General features: G+C 36.0%; 1 protein-coding gene across 1 annotated transcript in view; it reads left to right on the top strand.

Moving 5' to 3' along the window:
• Positions 1-22,148, top strand: part of MALRD1 (MAM and LDL receptor class A domain containing 1) — a 235,075-nt gene that overhangs the window by 11,475 nt on the left and 201,452 nt on the right. The window contains exons 5-9 of the mRNA XM_059869616.1: positions 1,410-1,503; positions 5,080-5,223; positions 8,761-8,918; positions 15,492-15,584; positions 17,751-17,958. Of these exons, the coding sequence (XP_059725599.1) occupies positions 1,410-1,503; positions 5,080-5,223; positions 8,761-8,918; positions 15,492-15,584; positions 17,751-17,958 (697 nt within the window). The remainder of the gene's footprint in view (positions 1-1,409; positions 1,504-5,079; positions 5,224-8,760; positions 8,919-15,491; positions 15,585-17,750; positions 17,959-22,148) is intronic.

The following is a 22,148-nucleotide window of genomic DNA, read 5'->3' as shown; positions in this document are numbered from 1 at the left end:
ATCACTTTTTCTCACGATATAATAAAATCTGACTATACAACCCCAAATGCAAGCTATAAGTAGATATATATTTTAAATGAAGTTATAATTAACTAAATTTTGAGTTCAAAATGAAACATCACCATGTAAAGGTAAACTATTTGTCAAATCCTTGATATTAAATAATATCTTGTGGTGATGTCATGAAAGTACACATTAACTGCCCATATCATAGCAGCAGAATTAAAGAATTCAAAATACTGTTTTCTGAAACTAATCAAATGAGCAAATTTCCAAGATGGTGCATTTCATTCACATAAACATATTTTTGAATGTGGTATTCTTATGCAAGCCAACTGCAGGTTCAGTAAAACAAAAGACAAAAGATTACACCCCTCAAAAAAATCCAGTTTATAACATGATGGTCAAATAATTGGATAAGTTGTGTCATCTTGTACAGAGAAAAACTCAGTTCCTGGTAATTTATGGATTTTCTGCATTTCTGGGTTGTTGCTGAACTCTCCAGGTAATGCTTGAAAAACTATTACTAACATCATGAATTCCTTAATAAGAGCAAGAATGTACCTCTAGGTAGATTGTGCCTCCAAGACTCTGGAAAATCCTGGAACTGTTTCATCCCAAGATGCAGCTTGGGAATATTTTAAGGAACATTATACATAAGACTGATTTGTTGGGTTGTTTTGATTGGTATCTTTTTGTTGTGTTTTCCCAAGGACTGCAATTGATCAGTCAGTTTCCTTGTACACCACTGCAGAAAATGTGTAATAGCCTGTGCATTTACACATGTGGATTGAAATCTGCCCTTAAGATGGAAAAGTAAAATATTTGTAACTTCTTGTGTATAGAAGACTTTGGTGAGGAAAAAAAAAAGGCTAACCCATTGTTGCAACATTAGAGCAAAATAACTGTCAGCAAGTGCTCCTCAAGATTTGTTTTGCCTAAAAATGTGATGAAAGACTTTTGAATAATGGTGGGGTTTTTTTGCTCTGAACTTTTATCCAGGTTTTTGAGAAATTCTGAAATCAAGCAGAAAATGTTCATATTTGTAGTCTATGGTGGAATAATGGCTTCATAAAAAACAAAATCCTTTGTGTTCTATTCTTTAACTGTCATGATCCTTGCTTAGATTTAAAGGCCTTTTATTGTGATTTTCAGATCCTTCCTGTTAAATTCTACTTTAATCTTGAATTAGATGATTGGATTACCTATCTGTGCTCAGGTAAAAAAGCCACAGGTGTGTCAAAAAAGCCAGGATAATAATCCTCCAAAATTGTTAAATCTGTGATTGGAGTTCTCGTATTTCCAGTAGATACCCCACGGACTTGACTGGCATATATTGTGTGCTTTTTTGTTTTGTCTCTGACACTGATAAACTCTGTTCCTTGTTGATTTGCTGCTTATCTCTTTAGGTTATCTTTTCGGGGATGGTGGAGACCCAGAGACAAGGTGAAAGTGTTGCCATTGATGATATCACCTTTAGTGAAGGATGTTCTATAGCACAGGGTAAGAATACCAGTTTTTCAGGAGCCAGGTCATTTTACATTGTCTTTTCCTTGGATTAGAAGAGAAATGACAATGGAATTATTTTGCTGTTTTAGCTCCCTAAGTGTTTTCTTTTCATTTCCCTAAACAATCATCTTTCTTTTCACACCTAAACACAGTTGCAAAAACAATACTTTAACAAATCTGATACATTATAAATGTAGGGCTCAGTGGGAAAAAAAGATCTACTGTTTTTGTCTGTACAATTGATATGTTCAGCCAGTTCAGGCAAAGCTTTGGAGCTGACTAGGAAGATTCCCAAGGCACTTGTGTACTTCTAAATGCAAGAAGGTCCTGATCCTCAGCTGTGCAGTGGGGTTATGCTGTTCTGCTCTGCTACATCCAAGAGCTGTAATGTCAGTCTGGTCATCTCTGAAGTCAGACCATCCCTGCCTGTCAGGATTCTTCAGCAAAACATTTCCTTTTTCCCTTTTCAACCCAATGTATTTTCATGGAGAAGGACTGCTGCCCATCCTAGCATAAATTAAATTGCTTGCTGCTCTGTATTACACAAGAGTATTGCCCTCTGGCACCTCTGTCACATCCTCAGGTGAGCGCAGTTCTAATTCAAAGCACCTCCTTTGTTTTTCTTTCTTTTATTCTTGGCATGGGCACAGAGGGTTTAGACTTTAAACTTAACTTGAAATATTAAAAGCAGTGTGTGACACAAACCAAGCTAGGTTACATGGTTGGTTTTGTGTGTACCATACTCCTAAATAATGCTCTCCAGATTTCCCTGTAGGAAAATACTATTGAAAAGAGATTCACATGGGTATCAATCTGTTAGAGTGCCAAGCAATTTCAAGCAGATCACATTAAGAGCAAGATACAAACCCTAATTTAACGATGCCAGCAGGCATATATATTCAGATTTTTGTAATTCTAGAAATCTATGTACTTGTTTAACCAGTTGCTGTGGGAGATCTGTTTGTAAAAATACACTGAGTTTTTTCAATAAAGTCCTTCTAAAGCAAAAAAAATAAAAAAATCAAACCAAAAAAACACAGATATGGGATGAAACACAGTCTCAAAGAGATGGAAGAGGAAAAAAAGGAAAGTGATATATGTTTTCACAACATCTTATAAATCCAGGGGTTAAATTTAGCTTATATGGCAGCTGTTGAACTCCATGCTGTGCCTCACAGATTGAGCTGCTGCACTGTCAAGTGCCTCAGGTATATTCTAATAAGATCCAGTTCTTATCCTGTGTTTCCTCATTAGGAGAAGTCAACTTCATTAGGTGACATCTAAATGGCTCACAGCAGCCAAAAAACAGGGTCAAAGAATCTTAGCTTTCTCCCTGAAAGGGAAATTTTACTACTGAACATTTTCCAATAATTAAAACAAAAGGTCAGACTAATGGTTGGGTGAATTTGAAATAATTTTTTCACTAGTCCTTATGGAATGTCTGGAAAAGTAGACTCTTAATGAAAACCCCTTTAATTTCATGAAATCCCTAGTTAAAACTTGCATTTTTAATGTACTCCTCATGATTTTTAATCCCAGTACTAATGCACAAAAGAGATTACCTGGGCATTTGTATTCATTAGCATGGCTATGATTTTATGGCTGTGAGTAAAATATCTTAAATTTTTGTGCTTTCAGGAGTTTCTTGATGCAAACAGTGATGCTGAAAATATAAAAGTAATTTCATTATGCTTTAGGTTCTTCCCTTCTATCTCTCCCCTGTCTCCCAAACTGCCCCAATTCAGTCTATTGTCCAGTTCTGCTAAAGACTAAACTTCATGTACTGAAAAAAATGCAGCTGAAACCCTATCACTAGTATAGCAATTTAAGATACTCTGCAGTTTGTAGTTCCCCAACAGCTGCCACACAGTTTGTTATCATTCAAATCCCCCACAGCTCTTTATCATACATTTGAATATGGGCTACAAAAAAACCCCAACTTTGGCTGTAAAATAGAAAATATGAAGTTATTTTCTGAAACACACATAATGCAAAATCCCCTTTAATTATACCTTTATTACACCTTTTGTTCAAAGGCTTCATATTTTATCCAAGTGGCTGCTCTTCAGAATTCCCTCTCAACTTCCAAAAAATTTTAGAAATGAAGAACACCACTAAGAGTGTCCTTCTGATCTCTATATAGAGATGAAAGCAAAGAGCTCCAAGGCATGAAAGTGGAATTCTATAAGGGAAAATGAGACTTTCATCCTCCTTAAGTCACTTGTAATGCACAAGTGACAAACCTCACTGCAAATATATGTTTTTTTCAGGAAGTAATTATTTCTGTATTACCCATAATGTATACAGTTTGACAAAAATACAATATGAATACTTCAACTGACAAAATCTTAAACTTAATTCCTTAGTTAGTTCTAATCCTGCAAAGACGTAGACTTTAATATTACAGAAGCAGGCATTTGAGATGAACTGCTACAGGGATGGGTGTCAGAAAATCCAAAATACTAATCTTACTGCTGTCTGACATGCTGTGGCATTAAGAGCTAGAAAAGTGGTATTTTGACAAAACAAAAAAAAAACCCCAAAACTATATAAAACTAAATTAAAGAAAAACCCCACAGAATTACTCAAAACGTTTTGTATCAATACTTCAAAAGTGTTAGAAAAAGATCTTGATTCCTTTTGAAAGAATTTGCAAAATTTTTTTGCATGTTGAAATTTGACAAAATCCATCCTTTTCCAGACCCTTAAGGAATTTTGCATTTTCCGTGGGAAACAAGGTTTTGACAAGCTCTTTCCCACACAATACACATGGTTTGAAAACAGTGCACATTTATTCAGCACTAGAACAAGGAAGAAATGAAAGGTTTTCAGCACTGCCTGGACAGCCCATTTCACTGAAGTGTCAGTAATATAAATAATACAATGTCTCTCGGATGAAGGAGACAGTAACATCTATGTGAACTAAACTGAAACTGTTTTTTCCATACATTTAGGAATCTCTGTTTTCTCTGAGATATCCTGACTGCTATTTAAAGGAGATTTCCTTTCCCCTGCAATAACATAAAGAAGTGGAGCTTCCATTGTCATAGTGCAATCCTGCTTAAAATCCTGAGGAAGCTAGATTAGTCAGGCATACTGTTAAAAGCTCTCAAAAATATGTGTTGATGCATTCAGAACCTTTCTGTCTCAAAAAAGAAGTATTCTCTTACTAGCATTTGAGGAGATGCTGCTCAGTTTAACTATTAAAACTGATTTTTCTTTAGCTATCACCTAGAAAAGTAAATAGGTATTTCTTATTATTACATGTCAGTTTTTATGTTACCTGGCAACTCTCGCTGCAGAATTGAATTCCTGAAGGTTGTGATGACTGGCTTACATAAATAGCCCTCCATTGCTTTGAAAGAAACATCTGTCTTGAGGGAATGATTTCTTAGAATATTTAAAGGTGGCAGGCTGAAGTACAGGGCAGCAATCAGGGATACCCAGGGCTTTTGAAGCAACCTTTTGAAAAAGCAGAAATGTTGTCGAGGAGTTTATTAAGCATAGATTTCTAATGGGGAATAGTCTCATAAAGAATGACTTCTTAAGAAGTGATTGTTTGTCTTTTAGTACCACGGATTTCCATTTTTGAGCTTGGCATGTGTGAGTGGCACTCAGACCAGCCAGCTGAGCCTGCTCACGGGACACGGCTGCAAGCCGGGCACAAGATTGCCTCCTGCTCCTTCCTGAAAGATTCCAGCAACAATACTGGAGGTGGGGATTTAATTTAAGTCAGAATTACTAGCTGTCATGAAGAGTACAGTGCTTTTCATGGCAAGATGGTGCCTCAATGCCAAAACAGAACAAAACTACAAAAAGTACTTGTATGTATTTTGTACAGAAATTAGGTTTTGTTTTGGCTGTTTAATAAGGACATTGTGAGCACTCCTTCAGGTAAGACATAAAATATTGTAAGATTTAATTAATTGTTTTCAAGTATTCATGAAATATATGTTCATATGTTAAAAATATTTTAAAGTAAGAATTCTAATATAAACTAATAGCTGATTTATACTCCAGTTTATTCTTTTTATGAGATCTGTGCAAGAATTTGGCGAAATTAAATTGAATCAAATCAAATTCGTCTATGCCCCCAGCCCTTGTGTGTGCGTTTTTCTGTTTTGTTTTGACTTTGATACTTGGCAGTTTGACTTTTGCAGTACTACTCTACTTCAGCATACAGTCTGGAACTTCATTTTAAGCCTTTTATTAGGGCAAATGTAAATAAACAATTATTCTAGAAAATAATGTCCTACCTTTAAAATCAATAAAGTTAGTCCAGATGCAATTTTAAGAAGAAAAGACCATCATTTATTTTTAAAGTCACTGCGTATTATGTCTCTATGGGTTTATGGGAAAGGTTTTTGAAAGCTTAATGATGTAAATCTCTGAGTGTTCTATTGTGAGATGAAATTGTCTTGCCTGCTAAGTGTTTGCCTTGTGTACTGAGACTGCCTTCAGAGGGGTCAAGTACTGCTAGTTGTAATAGTACAGTTTGTGATGCAGCTTTGAAGAGTTGATATCGTGGAGATTACTGCTTGAACTTTGAACCCATAGAAATGGAGCACATCTCATTGATAGAAGATGAATGAATGTTAGATATTGTTTTTATTTAAAAAAATTAGCATGCATTTAAATGCATTCTAGTAACCATAAGTCAAATTATCATTGAATAGCAAGGAAAAGTGCCTGAGTGTATACACTATGTTAAAATGAATTCTGCAGGTATGTATAATGGAGAGCATGGAGTAGATTTTTTTTTTCTCCTTAAATGTGAGAAAAGTCATATCACCTTCCAATTTCCACTGGGATATCTAACAAAAAAGAGACTTTTCCCTTGATTTTATTTGAAAAAGCTCCCTGAAAGTCATTGTATCTGTGACATACCTTAACATGACATCTTAAGGGCTAGTTACAGGAATGGATTGCCCTTTTAAAGCAATATTGAGAACACTAAAGATACTGAAATTCTGTAAGGGCTTTCACAGGAATGTATTACAAGCACTGGCTATGGAAAGAGAATATATTTGGACATATTTCCTGCAGAAGTGCTTGGGCATTATTGCATGGATATGCACAGGCAGCTGAGTAGGCTGAACTTCCCCAACTGCTTAGGGAAATTCCCTGTGCTTCTAAGTCATAAAGAAAAATGAAAATGTGTGAAGAAACAAGCAGCAGAACAACACACAGAATTAATTCATCACTAACATTTAAAAGTATTGAGAAATCTGAACTGTGACTGCTGACTTCTCAATACATTCACTATTTCTCTTCATGCAGATGTGTTGAGACGTAAATGAAGATGTTGAATATAAAAATAAATTCTATAACTAAAGACATGGTATGCAAACTGCAAAAATACCATGCGTAAGGGCTCAAACTTGCAATGCAAATAGAGCTTGACTAAGCTCTATGTTATGATTTTGACCAAAGCTTTTACTTCTATAAACAGAAGAGAGTTAAGAAATAAAATTATAAAGAAGAGGTCTATAAACAACTATATTTATAATGAAAAGATTTCTTACAGCCTTTGAATAATCCTCCCTTGATGGTATCCCTAAATTTAATAAAATATTTTCTGTCCTTGGCAGACCTTTTTTCTTTGTTTCTTTATTACTTTGTTTCTCTAGTTTTGATAAATTGTAGGCAATTTATCTATAATTTTTCCTCTTAATTTCTCTGGTGACAAAAGTTCATACAGAGGTTTTATATTCCTTGGTAATACTGTTTAGAAAGTACTTTTTTCGTTGTTTTTATTTTTTCATGTATGTTTAATATAAGCCATCACAGTTTCCATAGTTTATGTTTCTTACATTGGATTAAGCAGAAGCAATGTCAATGCTTGCACAAAATGCATTCCCCAAAGTAGAGTAAGCAGTTTTTTTGGGTACAGGCTCATTCTGGATGCTCCATAGGACTTTGGTTTATCTAGAGCACAGCACTTGCTTTCTTGTCAAAAAATCATGTCAACTCCTCTTTGCCATGCTTTTAATGATTCAAGCACTAGAAAGGAAAGAGGGAAAAGAATATTAATTATCACTGGGCTCAGAAACTAAAATTGGTTGGTTTTATAATGGCTTCAGAGAACTCTGAAGTTAGATAAACAACTGGTAGCATATCTTTTAGTGTTGTATATCTCTTTTATGCACAAGATAGCAGCCAGAGATGTGTAGATGCTTTGTTCATGTCTGTGAAAGAGAAATCTGGGTTAAATCTACAATACCTTCTTATATAAAGGTTAGTTGCTGTGTCATAAAATTACAAGCTTAAGTCCAAGGAAATTTCAAGAATATATTACAGTGTAAATCATTGCATAAAAGAAAAAGTAAACAGACAACAAAAGGAAAAGAACACGGTCCTTTATGAAAATGAGCATTTTTCTTGTGAAATGACTTTTTCTTCCTTCACCTTGAGACTGTGTAATATTTGTATTTGAGATAAGTTTTATTTAGAGAAATTAACATGGAAATAGCAGACTTAAAATCTTTAATCAGTCCTTGTTTATTATTACTTAATAGTTGCTGCAGAGTGAAACAAAATATTCAGTGACTCAGGAGGCAGGGGAAAGAGCTGATATATTTAGTAAAAAATATTTAGCCTTTTTATTTCTGAAAACTAATAGACACTGTTAAGGGGATGGAGAAGTCCTTAGATCTCAGTAGGAATGCTTTTTATAAGGGCCAGTAGGTTAAGAAGAGCATAAATTGCTTTTCTGCTTCACATGGAAAGACAATATGCTTCCAACGTTTTTGTGCAGAAGTTCTGTCTGAGGAGTAAAAGACCTTGATTGCATGGTGGAGATGTGACTGCTTCTTGTAGCAGCAGGGCAGATGACCTTTATTTCTTTGGTTGTTTTTTAAGCACTTCTGTAAAACGCATATTTCCTGAAAACCACAGTGGGAAGAAAGCCCAGTTTCCACATCTATTTGTCATTAGATATTGAATGGTTGTAAATGTAATGAGCCTGAGCTGGGACTTCTTGCAGGTTTAAGCATGCAAATTAAAACTTTGAGACACTATCAGCTGATGTAATTCGTGGTTGCTGGGGCTATCTGTGGGTAAAATGAAGATACATATATTTATCTATTTAATAGGAAACAGATGATATCCAAGTCACAGCATTGCATGATGATCAGATCTCATTCTTGCTGGAATGGGCCTTTGGTGTAATTGCATGAGAGCAGTCCTTATTTTTAACAACTGAGAAAAAAAAAATTTGTGATGTGACATATCCTTTCCTTTTTTCTTCAGGCCATTTTGAGTGGTTAGAAGCTAATGACATGGCATTATATGGAAGGGCCCATCTAAACAGCTCCATGTGTCTTTGTTCCAGCAAGAATTGCCATTTTCAGTTTCATTACTCCATGGCAGATAGCAGTGTTCTCAAGGCAGTACTGCTTATGAACCAGGTAAGTAGAAAAGTGTCCATTTCCAAAAGTTAAAGGTATTTCAAGTGTTCATTTCCAAAAGTTAAAGGCAGCCCAGGTGTTACCAGACAAAATGCAAGATACACCTGCTGCTGCATGCCTGTCCCTTGAGTCAGTTTGTGCAAAAACTAACTTGGTTACTGATTTTCCAGTAATTCCACTGGTCTGTGCAATTGCAAACCTGGGTGTCCACCATCTCAGCTATGAACAGATTTGATGGGTGAATGTTCTGCAATAAGGCTTCAAGGACAAATCCAGTATTACAGAATTAAATCAATTGCAGATTTCAGGGGGAAATCTATAGTAACAGCTTTTCTAGCTTTCTTCCTGTCATGGAATTAAGAAAATAGGTGCTTTTTTCTATGGAGACATATTAAAAAATGTTTTTGATTCAGGATATCTGGAAAATTCTTGATTAAACACCTGCTTTACTTTGCCCAAGTGCTAGAGCAGTAATTTTTCTATTCTTATACCTATTAGCAGATAAAAGAGCCCTGCCAGAATGAAAAACAAATGTCAGCTGAGCATTATTAACTATTTGCATCTTCCTTACCTCCCCTACCTTGAGAGACTTTCTGCTATCAGGATGTTCTCTTTTGGAAGTCTGGTTTGATAGGTTAGTATTGATGCTTTGCACTGCTACTTCATGAAAGCAAGAAAGATCAGCAGAGCTGCTCTCATCCAGTAAATGGCTCTCACATCTTGATGCTGGAGGTGAATACTTATCACCCAACAAGATACATACTTAAATATTAGATCCTCTTCATTCACAAAGATTCAAAGCTAAAAACCCCAAAGTATAACACAACCAAAAGGTCTTAAAATTAGGACAGGTAACGGAAACTATTTCTTTCTTTCTGCTTGTGTCTTTGAATATTCATGAAAACAACTCCAGGCTTTTGCTCATGTTTCATTTATAAAAGCCAATAGTTGTATTTTTCTATGACTGTGTCAGGGAATTGTAACATAATCAGTGTTCTGGTCAGAATGCATGGATTGTTGTGCCATAGTTCTTGCCAATAAATCCCCAGGTATGGCACTCACAGCAACCTTGAGACAGACTAGGAATATTGATCTCAGCAGTTCACCTAAGTAACATCAACAGACCCAATTCAAGAATTGTTTTTCCTGAAAACAGAGCAAATTATGTAATCGAAAACCATAGGAAAACTGACATATGAGTTCCCATAGAACTGGGAACCTAAATTGAATTAATTGATAAGCTGGTCCCTACATGCTCATTAGAAGAACATTTTCTGGCATTTATTACATGTTTCCACGGATTCTCTTAGCCCTACTATGTTTTAGTTATTGAATTTCTCCTTCAATCACAAGTGTATTTATTGCACAGAGACTTATTTAAAGATGATGTGAGTTACTCATACTGCAAAATTTGCCAGAAAAATCTTCAGGAACACAAGCTTCTGCTGGTAGTTTCAGGAAAAAATAAAACAACATACAGACTCATATTTAAGACTTCTAAAACTGAAATGAAGGGAGAGTTGGCTTTTTCACATTTTGCTACTGAATCATTAAGTTTTTTATGAAAGAAAACTGAATCTTCAGAACTAGTCAACAGTAAGAACCAGAAGTGAGGGTTGAGTGCTTGTTCTGACCCTGGAAGACAACAGAGCTGCTGTCCTGGAAGCTGTCATTTAAAACAGCCTCTCAGTTGTGTGTACCTTGCAGTTTCCTGCACATCCTATCACTGTATTTATTGATCAAAATCTCTTGTCTTTGAATTACTCTTGCTAAATCCCAGCACTGACAGGGCCAACACCCCTGGAGACTGAATTATATGCAATGTACAGTTTCAGTGCTGTTCTTAGAGGCAAGTGACACAGATGTTGTAAATTTATCCCTGGCCTTCCTCACTCTTTCAAGAGAGAGAGCAAAGATGAGTGGACATATTTTCTAATATGGACACTGGAGTATCAATTGTAAGACAGGGAATTTAAATTGCTCTTGGGTATGAACAAGGATATGGAAAATTGACTTTTTTGTTCAACAGTAACCTTTTGTTTACTTACATTTACTTTGCAGTACATGATAATCTGTAGCTTTTTCTCTTTTCTTGCTGGCTTGCCAAACTCTTCCTTAAACACTACTGCATTTGACTATTTGATTTTTCTTTCTTAATTGTGACTCATATATCTTTGAACTTTGCCTAACTGGTTTGGAAAGTGGTTTCTGCATACTGAGATGATTTTAAATGCAAATGTTGTTCTTCACAGTGCTTGTAATTCCTCCCCATATAGTATTTTCTGTATTGTTCAAAAATTTATTTTTCATTCAACTCTCCACACTCTCCAGTCAGTTAGTCAGCACTATAATTATATCAGGTTCTGGAACAGATCTATGCAGACTTTTATTATAATTTTCTTTTAGTTTAATAGGAAACTTTTGACATCTCTTCTTTGAAATAAGCTCACATTTCTATTTGCACACACATTTTACAGTAATTTCATTACACCAAATCACCACAATTTTTTTAAAGCTTGTGTTATATTGTTATATGAGATTGCTTAAAAACCTTAATAAAGTGAGGTAACTAATTTTTCAAGTCTGTTCATGATGAAAAAAAAATGTTACACTGCTAAACACAACTTGCTCCTCATCAGAAGCAGCTAATATGGCTTTCTCAGTTTCTAATTCTCTAGCCACTTACAAGGTTGCTAGACATTTGTTCCAGTGTCTGAAGAGTTGTTCAGCATCTTGGCTATAATTGCATACTGTTCTTATCCCTTAGCTGCCACGTATGTTCTTTGTTCTCCCAATTGTCTGATTTCCTACACATTTTCCTCAAATTCTCAGAGCTTGCTGTTGATAGTAAAATATTCCTTCCAGTATGCAACATTTACTTAAAGGTTTGTGATTCCATTCATTTTAGTATTTCTGGCTTATATGTGTTTTTAACATTATTTGTCCATTCTGGTCCATATTTGAATTCCCATTTACCAATATTGACTGTTCAACTGACATAAAATATTCACAGAATCATAGAATGTCCTTAGTTGGAAGGTACACACTAGCATCATTGTAGCCCAGCTCCTGGCCCTGCACAGGACACCCCAAATGTCACACCACGTGCCTGAGAGATTTGTCTAAATGCTTCTTGAGCTGTCAGGTTTCGTGCTGTGACCACTTCCCTGGGGAGCTGTTCCAGGGCCTGACCACCCTCTGGGTGAGAAACATTTATCTAATATCCAGCCTAAACCTCCCCTGACACAACCTCAGGCCATTCCCCCAGATCCTGTCACTGGTCACCACAGAGATCAGTGCCTGACCCTCCTCTTTCCCTCATGAGGAAGTTGTAGACTCCAATGATGTTCTCCCTCAGTCTCCTCCAAGGTGAACAACCTAAAAGACCTCTGCTGCTCCTCACACGGCTTCCCCTCAATGCCCTTCACCATTCTCATGGGCCTCCTTTGGACACTCTAACAGTTTAATGTCTTTTTTATATTGTGGCACCCAGAACTGCCCCCAGCACTCGAGCTGAGGCTGCCCCAGAGCAGAGCAGAGCAGGACAATCCCTCCCCACAGTCCTGCTGGCCGTGCTGTGCCTGATGCCCCCAGGACAGGGTTGGCCCTCCTGGCTGCCAGGGCACTGCTGGCTCATGTTCAACTTGTCATTGACCAGGACTCCCAGATCCATTTCCATGGCTCTGCTTTCCAGCCTCTCATCCCCCAGTATGAACATTCAATTAACAAAATTAACTGTCTGTTAACTGACAGATAAATTTTAACATTTTCAGTAAAAATCAAAACCAAATAATATAATTTTGAGTCTGTCACTTGCTGTTCATTAATTGTTTTTTACTCCTTTTAAGTAATGGGCTTATTTTTCTTCCTTTTATTGTCTTAATCTTTACATCTTATATGGTTTTGAAAAATCCAGAAATTAAATAATAAATGATAATTTCAGCTAATGCTTATACATGCAAGTATATTTGTATCCTGATGCACTAAAATTTTTGTATGTGTTCAACAACACTTGCAAAAGTCATGTGAGTACACTCCTCTGCAGAAGGTAAAGTTGATTAATCATTTTTGGGGAAAAAAATAAGCCTTTGTTGCAAATTACTGTCTGAAAAGAGAAGCAGGGACAAAATAATGGGTGCAGATGCACAGCAGTGCATGTATCAATAGAGAAATGGCAAAAAAACAAAGATAAAAATATTTTATAGACAGAGACCTTTATAAAAAGTTGTGATTTCTCTCCCATCCTTCAAATCTGAGTGGCATTATGTCAGAAAAAAAACATTGTGGGGAAAAGAAACAATTCTTGCCCATTTTAGCCTTGCAAAAGGTTGTTTATTGACAGTAATATATCACAGTAAGGGGAATAGAGCAAAGTTGTCTTGAGCAGCCGCTCCCCTGCATCACCAAAATAAATCTTGAAAGTACTGAAAAAGCAACACCTTCCATATTTTGGAAGAAGGCTAGTGACACAAGGAATGTGCTGGAGAGGTTAACTCATTTGTAGCAAAGAGGTGGAAGAATAGGACAAGCAGGGTGAATACTCCAAGTATTGTGAAGAAGAGAAACTATACTGTTGACTTATTAGAGCTGTATAAAATCCCAGGTTAAAATCTGCTTAAAATACTCTTTCATCTGAGGTGGCTTGCAGCTTTCAGTGTAAATAAAAGTCTCAGAAGGTCTGGCTCCTGTACAGAAAACTCAAGTTTATTGCTACAAGCTATTTACTATTGCTGTAGTAAAATTCACTTGGGAGAAAAATGGTCGTGGGGCTGGGTTTCTAAGCTATTATCTGAATGTGAACAAAATTATAGTATTGAGGTGCATCCAGTCAAACACACAGCAAATACAGTGCTCCCCAAAAGATATACAAATGTGTTTGAAGGGTTTGCACATGCAGGCGGGGGGGGAACATGTTAAATAAAAGCAGAAACTTAACCACAGGCTATGGTTTTGACCTTCCATGCAGTATGGTTCCTAGCACATCATCCTTTTCTGTGTCTCATATGCGCCTAAGATATGATTAGGCTGAAAGATTTCCTTTAGAAGCTGAATTATTTAGTAAAATGAAGCAAGTTTTAGACAGAATGAGGTATTCTCAACATTGAAAGACCTTTGCTGAATATGTCATGTAAAGAATTGAAAGAATACATCCTATACTAATGTAGAAACTCACATCTGACTTTTATTTCTGAAATCAAGTATGCCATGTGCTTAATCCAATTTGATCTCTTCTGCCATTGAGTGTTTGAAATTAGTGTGTTGCCTTGGCCTTGTCCTTATCCAAAATTTCTGGTTTGTTTTTTTTTTTTTTTGTGATCTTTGAACACATGTTCAATGGGGATTTAATCTTCCAGCTTTGCTAATATATCAGAATGGCCTTGGTAAGAAAAGAGCACTAATTGTCTGCGCATCACAAATCATTTAAATGTTCTTCTGCTGGCTCACAGCCTATCAAGCAGTAGATGGCACATTTCTCCTCTCTTTTATATTATAAAACAGGAAAAAAATAACTGCCCTTGTCTATAGTACTGGTAACATTTCACATGTCTATCATAACCCCTTTTATTAATCTCCTGTAAGATAAATTGGTTTTATACTTTCAATTTCTCGTCATACAAGAGACTGTCCATTTCTCTTATCTGGTTTTGTATCTTTTTCTGAATGGCTGCTAATTCTGTAATATCCTTTGTGGAAAAGGTATGACCAATACTTTGCAGCCTCCTGAAAGTAGTCTCAATATTGATATTTTTAACGGTGAGTCTGTTGGTATGTACTGCCTAAACTTTTCCTGTGGGTTTCTTCTGTCTTTTTGGTTTTGCTCTATTTTGCAACTGCCTCTTGAAAAGATTTTGTATGGGTATATAAAGTTCAAATTTCTGCCTTCTTTCCTTTATGCCTCAGTATGTTCCAAGTGGGATCATGACCAGAAGCAGAGTGAGTGTGAGATACTTTTATCAGATTATTGAATCAAAAGGGCCTGCAGTGCTTGGATAAAGGGAGCCTCACCATATTTAGCACTCTTCCTTAGGAGGTGGAATTAAAACTCAGATCATTAGTAAAGTTGTTTGGTGTTACTCTTGGTGCTTGCTTTTCAGATTAAAAAAAAAAAAAAAAAAAAGGCAGTACAATTGATTGGGTAATTCTGGCAGACCTGAACTTCAGTTCTAAGAAAACTAAATCTAATTAATTACACAACATAATATAAACAGTTATTTCAGTTATTTATGAAAATTGAGCTTATGTAGAGAACACCATGGAAACATATTGTTAAATTCAGCAAGAACATGGCTTAATTTACATATTAATTAATGTTAATTCTACCAACTCGACTCCTGATAATTATATTATTAGTCTGTTTAGTCACAGCAAGCATGTGTTGTTTCCCCTCTCTTCAACAGACCTCAGTGCAAAGATGGCAAATGAATATGAGAAGCTGTACTTTTTCACATAGACCAACTTTGTATATGGTGGTGGTTTGGCGGGGAGATGAAAAGATGGAGGATGAAAAATGGCCTCAATAACTTCTGGAGGAACAAAAATTATCTTTAGAACATTGTTTTCTACATTTTACAGGAGGAGCATGTCTTGTGGGAAACCAACATCATGACTAAGAAGGAATGGGTCAAAGTGAATATACAGCTACCAACAGGGCTAGAAAAGATAAAGGTATGAATGAAAAAGGCATCTGCTCAATATTTGAAGATCCTTTACTTTGTTGTTTGTAAATTATCTAGGAAGCCAAAAAAATTAGTTAAAATTGTGTGTATATTGAATGTCTTGCTATTTTTTCATTGCTTCAGTATGAGTAAATCTCTGTCTGTAGCTCAAGAAAACATCTACACAAACATGACATACAGAAGCTGCTGCACTTGAATAATATGCAAGAAAATGAATACAAATCTCATCTGATTCTAACTAGTCCTCTGAGTCCAACTCAGGAATTACCAACTCATTTAAATTTATATATAATTTATATAAGTGAGATGATGTAAATTATCTTTGTGGAACTTCAGTGGAATTATGTAAACCACTAACTGGGAAGATACCTTCTCCTTGAAATTTCAGACACAGAGATAAATGTGCAGCTACTTAGTTTTTATATTGATTTACAAGTTTCCATTTTAAGTAACTTTCTATTTACAGGGTTTTTTTGTAGTTCTGTAAATAACCATCATACTTTACTTCAGCAATCAGCTGAAAATATAATCTCTATGAAAGGACAAAAACTAAGCCCACTGCAGGAATTGATGTTTTGACAGATGTTAGAATGAATGCATTTCAGTAAGTTAGTAGGTTCTGAGGGTGTGTTGTTGCCTGTCTCTCTATTTCCCACTAGGCCAATTTTGAATAAACAAGCAGATGTGTAATTAAGTTATCTGTAGTATCTAAAAATAAATAAACATCTGCTTAGGTTGTATGTATATAAGTAGGAAGCCAAAACTGTATATTCTTGTACATAAACTGCAAGGAACCCTTGCACTTAGGGAAGGAAACATATACTATTTTTAAATTTGTGCTTATTTAATATTTTCAGCACAGCATTCTGGTTTTTGAGCTGGTAGAGAGAGCATGGAAAGTATTAGATGACTTTTGTCATTTTGAAGAAATTTTCTCTAGTGGAAGACAATGACCCATATAACTCATGTTTTAGAAAGAAAGATGCCTCTTGAGATTTCACTCCAACCTAATTCCCAGGCTTTGGGGAGTGTGCTAGACCCTTCTGCTTATGCCCCAAATCAGATCTGTTCCAGTTTCCTTCTGTCTGATCAGATATACTTACACAGATCTTTGTGACCCTTGCACATAACTACTTTCTGAGACTCACACTTTGGTCATGTCCCAGCCTGTGAAAACCCAAAAATCCATTTTTATTAATTCCTCCAACTCCAGCTCATTTTTTTCTCAGCACTTTTATTGCCATCCTAATCTTTTTGATGAATCCAAGCTTTCCTCCTCCTGCTTGCTGCTTTAACTCAGGTGAAAGAAACCTTGAGAGCACAAATGGGATAATTTCATTGCTTTGAGAGCCAGCAGAGCTGGGCTGTACTGTGCCCAGGAGCAACAGATGCTCTTCTGGAATTTCATAGCTATAAATCAGCTTGTGCTAAATCTGCTCAGAGCAATGGAGCTCTGTCAGAGAGAGAAATGCTCCTTGAATCTCTGTGTCCATGTCAATAGCAGTAAAATAAGCAGGGTGAAGACATAGGCCCAGGATTGGCATGTGATTGTCCAAATAATTAAAACATGGCATGGCTCCTAGAAAGGTTTTGACCTGAGCAAATCAGCCACCTCCAATCCAGTGCCCAGAACAGTTCCAGGATTGCAAGCAGGCAGGGACCAACCTCACAGCAGAGACTGGGTGCATCCATTTTGATGAAACAGTTATCAATCGTTAAACTCTGCTACGCCAACTATGTCCGAGGACAGTCCCCAGCCCAATTTACACACCTGTAAGTGGAAATTTTCTCTTGGGGATCTGCAAAATGAGATTTCGAAGACACTTCAGAAAGGAAGATGGAGTCTTTAGGATATTACATTTCAGGACACCTTTCTACAGCACAGGGGTATTACTAATGTTTAGCTAAAGGTTTATGAGACTTGGAGTTTTTCTTTAAAAAAAAATTTTTTTAACTTCATTCTTGGAATTCATCAAACTTCAGCTTAAATTTATTCATGATTTCAACCTGAGATAGCCATACCAAATTTCAGATTTGAAATTTATCACAGTTTTGCAATGGAAATTATAAAGCAATTTTTACACCTTGAACTGTTCTGTATAAATAAAACTCAGTTTCACTCTGTTGTCTGTTAATGCAAATATTTTATTGACAGCTTGTGTTTAAAGGACAACTCCAGAGCAGGGCAGGTTTCATCTGCCTGAATAGCATCCAGCTCTTGGATGCTGCTCCATCAGAGCCAGCAGGTTTGTGCTCGGGGGAAGAACCCCCCTGCAGGGATGGGCAGCCCGTGGCCCCTGGATCAGCCTGTGATTCTCACCTGGACTGCCCTGGTGGCAGTGAAGAGGACCCAGCCACCTGCTGTGAGTGAACCCCATTGCTTTAGGGGGGCAGCCTGCTGAGGAGTGTTGTGAAACCAAAACATTTCCATTCAGCAAATTACTAGGAAAAAATATTTTAAATTTCTATGGCTTCTTTTGCCTGGAATACTTAATGACATACAGGTTAGAGAAAATGTTCATAGCATTTTCTTCTTTCCATTGCTTTGTGTTCCTCTGTCTGGCCTCATCATCATGTTTTAGATACAGCTGGTAATTTGTTAACTAATCTGCTGAAATACAACATTTACTGTATTTTTGCTAAAATATATTCCCTATATACCACTTTAATAACCCTAATTTGCAAGGGAATGAAATCTGCCTTGGGATTTGTTCTCTGAACAGTTTTCTAATTTAGACTCTTTGTGAATTACTGTCAGAAAATGCATTAAGTGACACGATATTTGCACTATGATACAAATCACCACAGAAATGTAGTTCAGAAGCTACATCTTCATTATATTTGCAGCTGAAGGTAAGTTTGTAGAGAAGCCAGTTTCTGCTGTACAATCAAGAGTAAAAAGAAAATAACTAAAATTACTGAAAAATGTCTGTAATAATTCTGAAAATTTTAGATCTCCATGTGAAAACGTCTTTAGGGACTCTATCACTTCTAAAATTAAATACTATAGGGCATGCATAAGTATGTTTATTTGCCTCTGGTAGTAACACCTAAATATGTGTTTAACCTAAAAAATATATACATATTTAGGATACCAATGATGATATATATTGCTGCTGGGAGGTGCCAATTAAAATTTTGTGTATTGCTCAAGGTAGCAGGATTAAAAACACTGATAATATTTTATTTTCTAATTCCTTGATGATACTTCAGGAAATATTTGTGACTGCAAGCCATTTTTTTAACTCACAGTCAGAATCCCTAATTTTTTTCAATTACTTAAATAACCATGTGGGAACTATCTCTGAAACAAGTAATATGTGCAAATGCTGAAATAACACTTTAAATAGGAAGGTATATACTGATTTATCTCTGGGTAGAATCTAAGCAAGCATTGAAGTCTGTAAGGGCTCCCTCTCTGATAGCTCTTTTTGATTTTTACAAGGCTTGACCTTATGCTGTGTCTGTGTCTCTGTGTCTGTCCTACCTCCACGGGTAGGAGTGTGGAGAGTGCTTGTAAGTTCTTTGGGAGGAATGGAATGAAAGTGAATTATATTTTCAAAGCTGGACTTTATTTCTCAGCAATTTAGCAATCCCACTTCATAACAATGAAAAAGAATTTGTGGTGAAGAGCAACTGGAAGTAAAAAAATAATTTTTAGGTTTAAAAGGATCATAAAAAATAATTGTTGCAGTTGAAGGGAGCATCATATTACACAAGATGAAAATGAAGATAACTCCAAACATTTACAGGCCTGTGCCTCAGACACTGGACATTTATGCTAGGTAACCAAAAGATTACAAATTACCTAGATGTAGTCAGTGTTTTAAAGATCACAGTAGAATTTTTGGGAATATTTCCTCCATCATGGTGATGTTGATGAGTCAGAAAAAATGAGATTTGGCACAAGAGGGAAAAGTCAGAATGACCCAATGGTGTCAACACTGTCCTGTGTGGGATCTCCAGAGTTATGGTGCTGGGACAAGGAATGATGAGAGCCACAGTCAGTGCAAAATGTTCTTCAAAATCTCTGCCTAGTGCTCCATTGACTGCTGCTGCTTCTGCAATTAAATTTGGTTTTTCTACTGGCACTTCTTCTCCACTAACTCTCTTCAAATTGAAGAAAATACCACACTCAGTTGAAACTGAGGAATAGGCATTGTTTGCTTAACTATGTGTTGAGGTATTCGCACTTTGAAGAGGTATTATTTCATTGGAGCAATGCACAAAAGTATATTCATCCCCCAAAAAGAGGGTGAAAAAAGGTTCTTTCCTGAAGTATAAGTACTGAAGTAGTTGCTTATTTCTCTGACTACTGGCTGAGAAGAAAGAGCAGACAAAAATGTGCCATCTTTAAAATAGCAATAACTATTGTTTAAGTTGGCCCATTTTAATGGATAATATTGTCTTGTATGCTTCCCACACTCCTTTTCAGGAAAGATGGCCCTAATGGAATGTAGTTACTCAGCAGTTTGGTCAGCTTAGAGGATTCATCTTTCAGATACTTTCACCAGTATTGAGAAAAAAGGTGTAAAGAAAAAATTCTTATTTATTTTTGTCCTTTGTTCTTTTACTCCTATTACATCAATTTTCTGTAAGATCTTGATATTGTCCTCCATGGTGTTTAGAGTTCACTATATTTATTCATATTGATTTTCAGTAAAATTTCCTATCTGGTACAGTGATGCTTGTTTTAGCCTTTATTTGGTCTTTTAGCATCTATCCTTGGACACATCCTCAGTAGTTTCCTTTGCTGAAGTGTTCTCAGGTACTGAAAGTGCTGACAGATCTCCTGTTGAGCAAAAACAATGGCAGACAGCTGTTACTTAATGTGAAGGATTCCCTTCCTTTAAGATTTTCTTTGTTTCATTATAATAAGGAATTTAAAAATAATGTTTCTTTTTGGTCATGTTGATTTGACATGAGTAGTGTTATAATAACATAATTTATTACAAGAATAAACACACAAATGTTTTGCAACACTTCCTAATCTTTCTCTTTAATCTCTGCTCATTTATATATATATATTTTAGTCTAGGAGACTTGAAAGTCTCAAAAATTAGGAAATTGTCTAGGAAACACTTATGTATATGAGTAACCATCTTTATTTGGGTTGTTAAAATCTATGAATCTAATGGAGTGACAAGTTATGAAAGTACAGATTTTACTTTTAAATTCTACATTTTCATAATGTCTTTTCTGACGCCTCTTATTTGTGATCACTTCTAAATTTTTTATTTCAGTGAATGATAACAAATTATGAAAACCTAGTTAATATTTTTGAACAGAAAGTGAGAAACAGGACTTGGATAATTTAAAGGACTATAAAGATTCCTTTAATGCTGATGCCTTTTCTTTATTTCCCACCCAATATAAAGGAAGTTTTCTACTAAATAGTGTGTCAAAAAACTAATATTTCAAACACTAAACTTATAATTGTTTTACATGATTTATACATAACCTTCACAACACTTATAAACCCATAAATACAAATGAATCAGTTGCTAGCAGTCCTAGAAGCTTGGAAACAAGTCTAGGAAGCACTTGCTATTTTTAAGTAATGTCTCACTTTGATGCAGTAGTGTTTCTGGAAATTATCTGCTCCACAGCATCCATGTAAATTCAAAATTATTGTGGGGTGGCATCATCCTACAGGTACTTCTGAAAGAGGATCACTTCCATTTAGCTTAATTAGAAGCTTTCTTAAAACAGCCATCTTTACCACTTCTGCTTTTAATTTAACACCACTGGTATTACCTTAAATATTCTCAGCTTTTTGTAGGATTTGTGTAATTTATGAATACGGAATATGTAGAATGAAGGAAACCTGTATAATTTTAAAGCCATGTAGCTTTTACTGCATTTCATTTACAGTATACCAATTTACAATTGCAAATCCTTGCAACCTTCCACAGCAGGTGAGCACAGACGCAAATATTTTTATTATTCTTCAACATTGAAGTGGAAAGAGCACTTTTTAGTCTGAAACATTAGTTTTACTAAACATTTGTGCATTTCCTGTGACACTGAATTTGTCGGTCTCTGTTCATTGATCTGGTATGTGCATGTGGAGAACAAGAAGCTACACCCATGCTATTTTCACAGACTTCACTGCTGGCCAGCACTGTGCAGCCCTTTGTGTTTCACCAGAGCAGCTCCAAGCAAACCTGGCCTCTGCAGAGCAAGGGTGGACACGAGATTCTCTTAAGCTCTCTTATCCCTAAGCCAGGGAACTGAGTTGTTTCAGAAGGATGTGAGGCCAGCTCACCTATGAGAGTTATGAGTCATCTGTCTAATGACTTATGACATGAGGAAGTTCAGGCTGGATGACCTGTGGCCATCTGGGATATTTCTGTATGAATCCTTTAAAAAATTCTAGGTAAATAACATTAATCACAAACTGGTAGGGAAAGTGCACAGGCATTCAGAAAGAAGGTATCTGTGTAACCCTTCACTTTCACAAAATGACATGAAATGTTAGCCAGAAATGGCAGAATATTAATGGCAAAGAGGTTTTTTGGTTTCTGTTCATAAATGATAGCTATTACCTCAA

The sequence above is a fragment of the Haemorhous mexicanus genome, chromosome 1 (genome assembly GCF_027477595.1).
Source record: "Haemorhous mexicanus isolate bHaeMex1 chromosome 1, bHaeMex1.pri, whole genome shotgun sequence".
Lineage (NCBI taxonomy): Eukaryota > Metazoa > Chordata > Aves > Passeriformes > Fringillidae > Haemorhous > Haemorhous mexicanus.
Note: the sequence above shows the minus strand (reverse complement) of the source record. Positions and strands in the feature narration are given on the sequence as shown.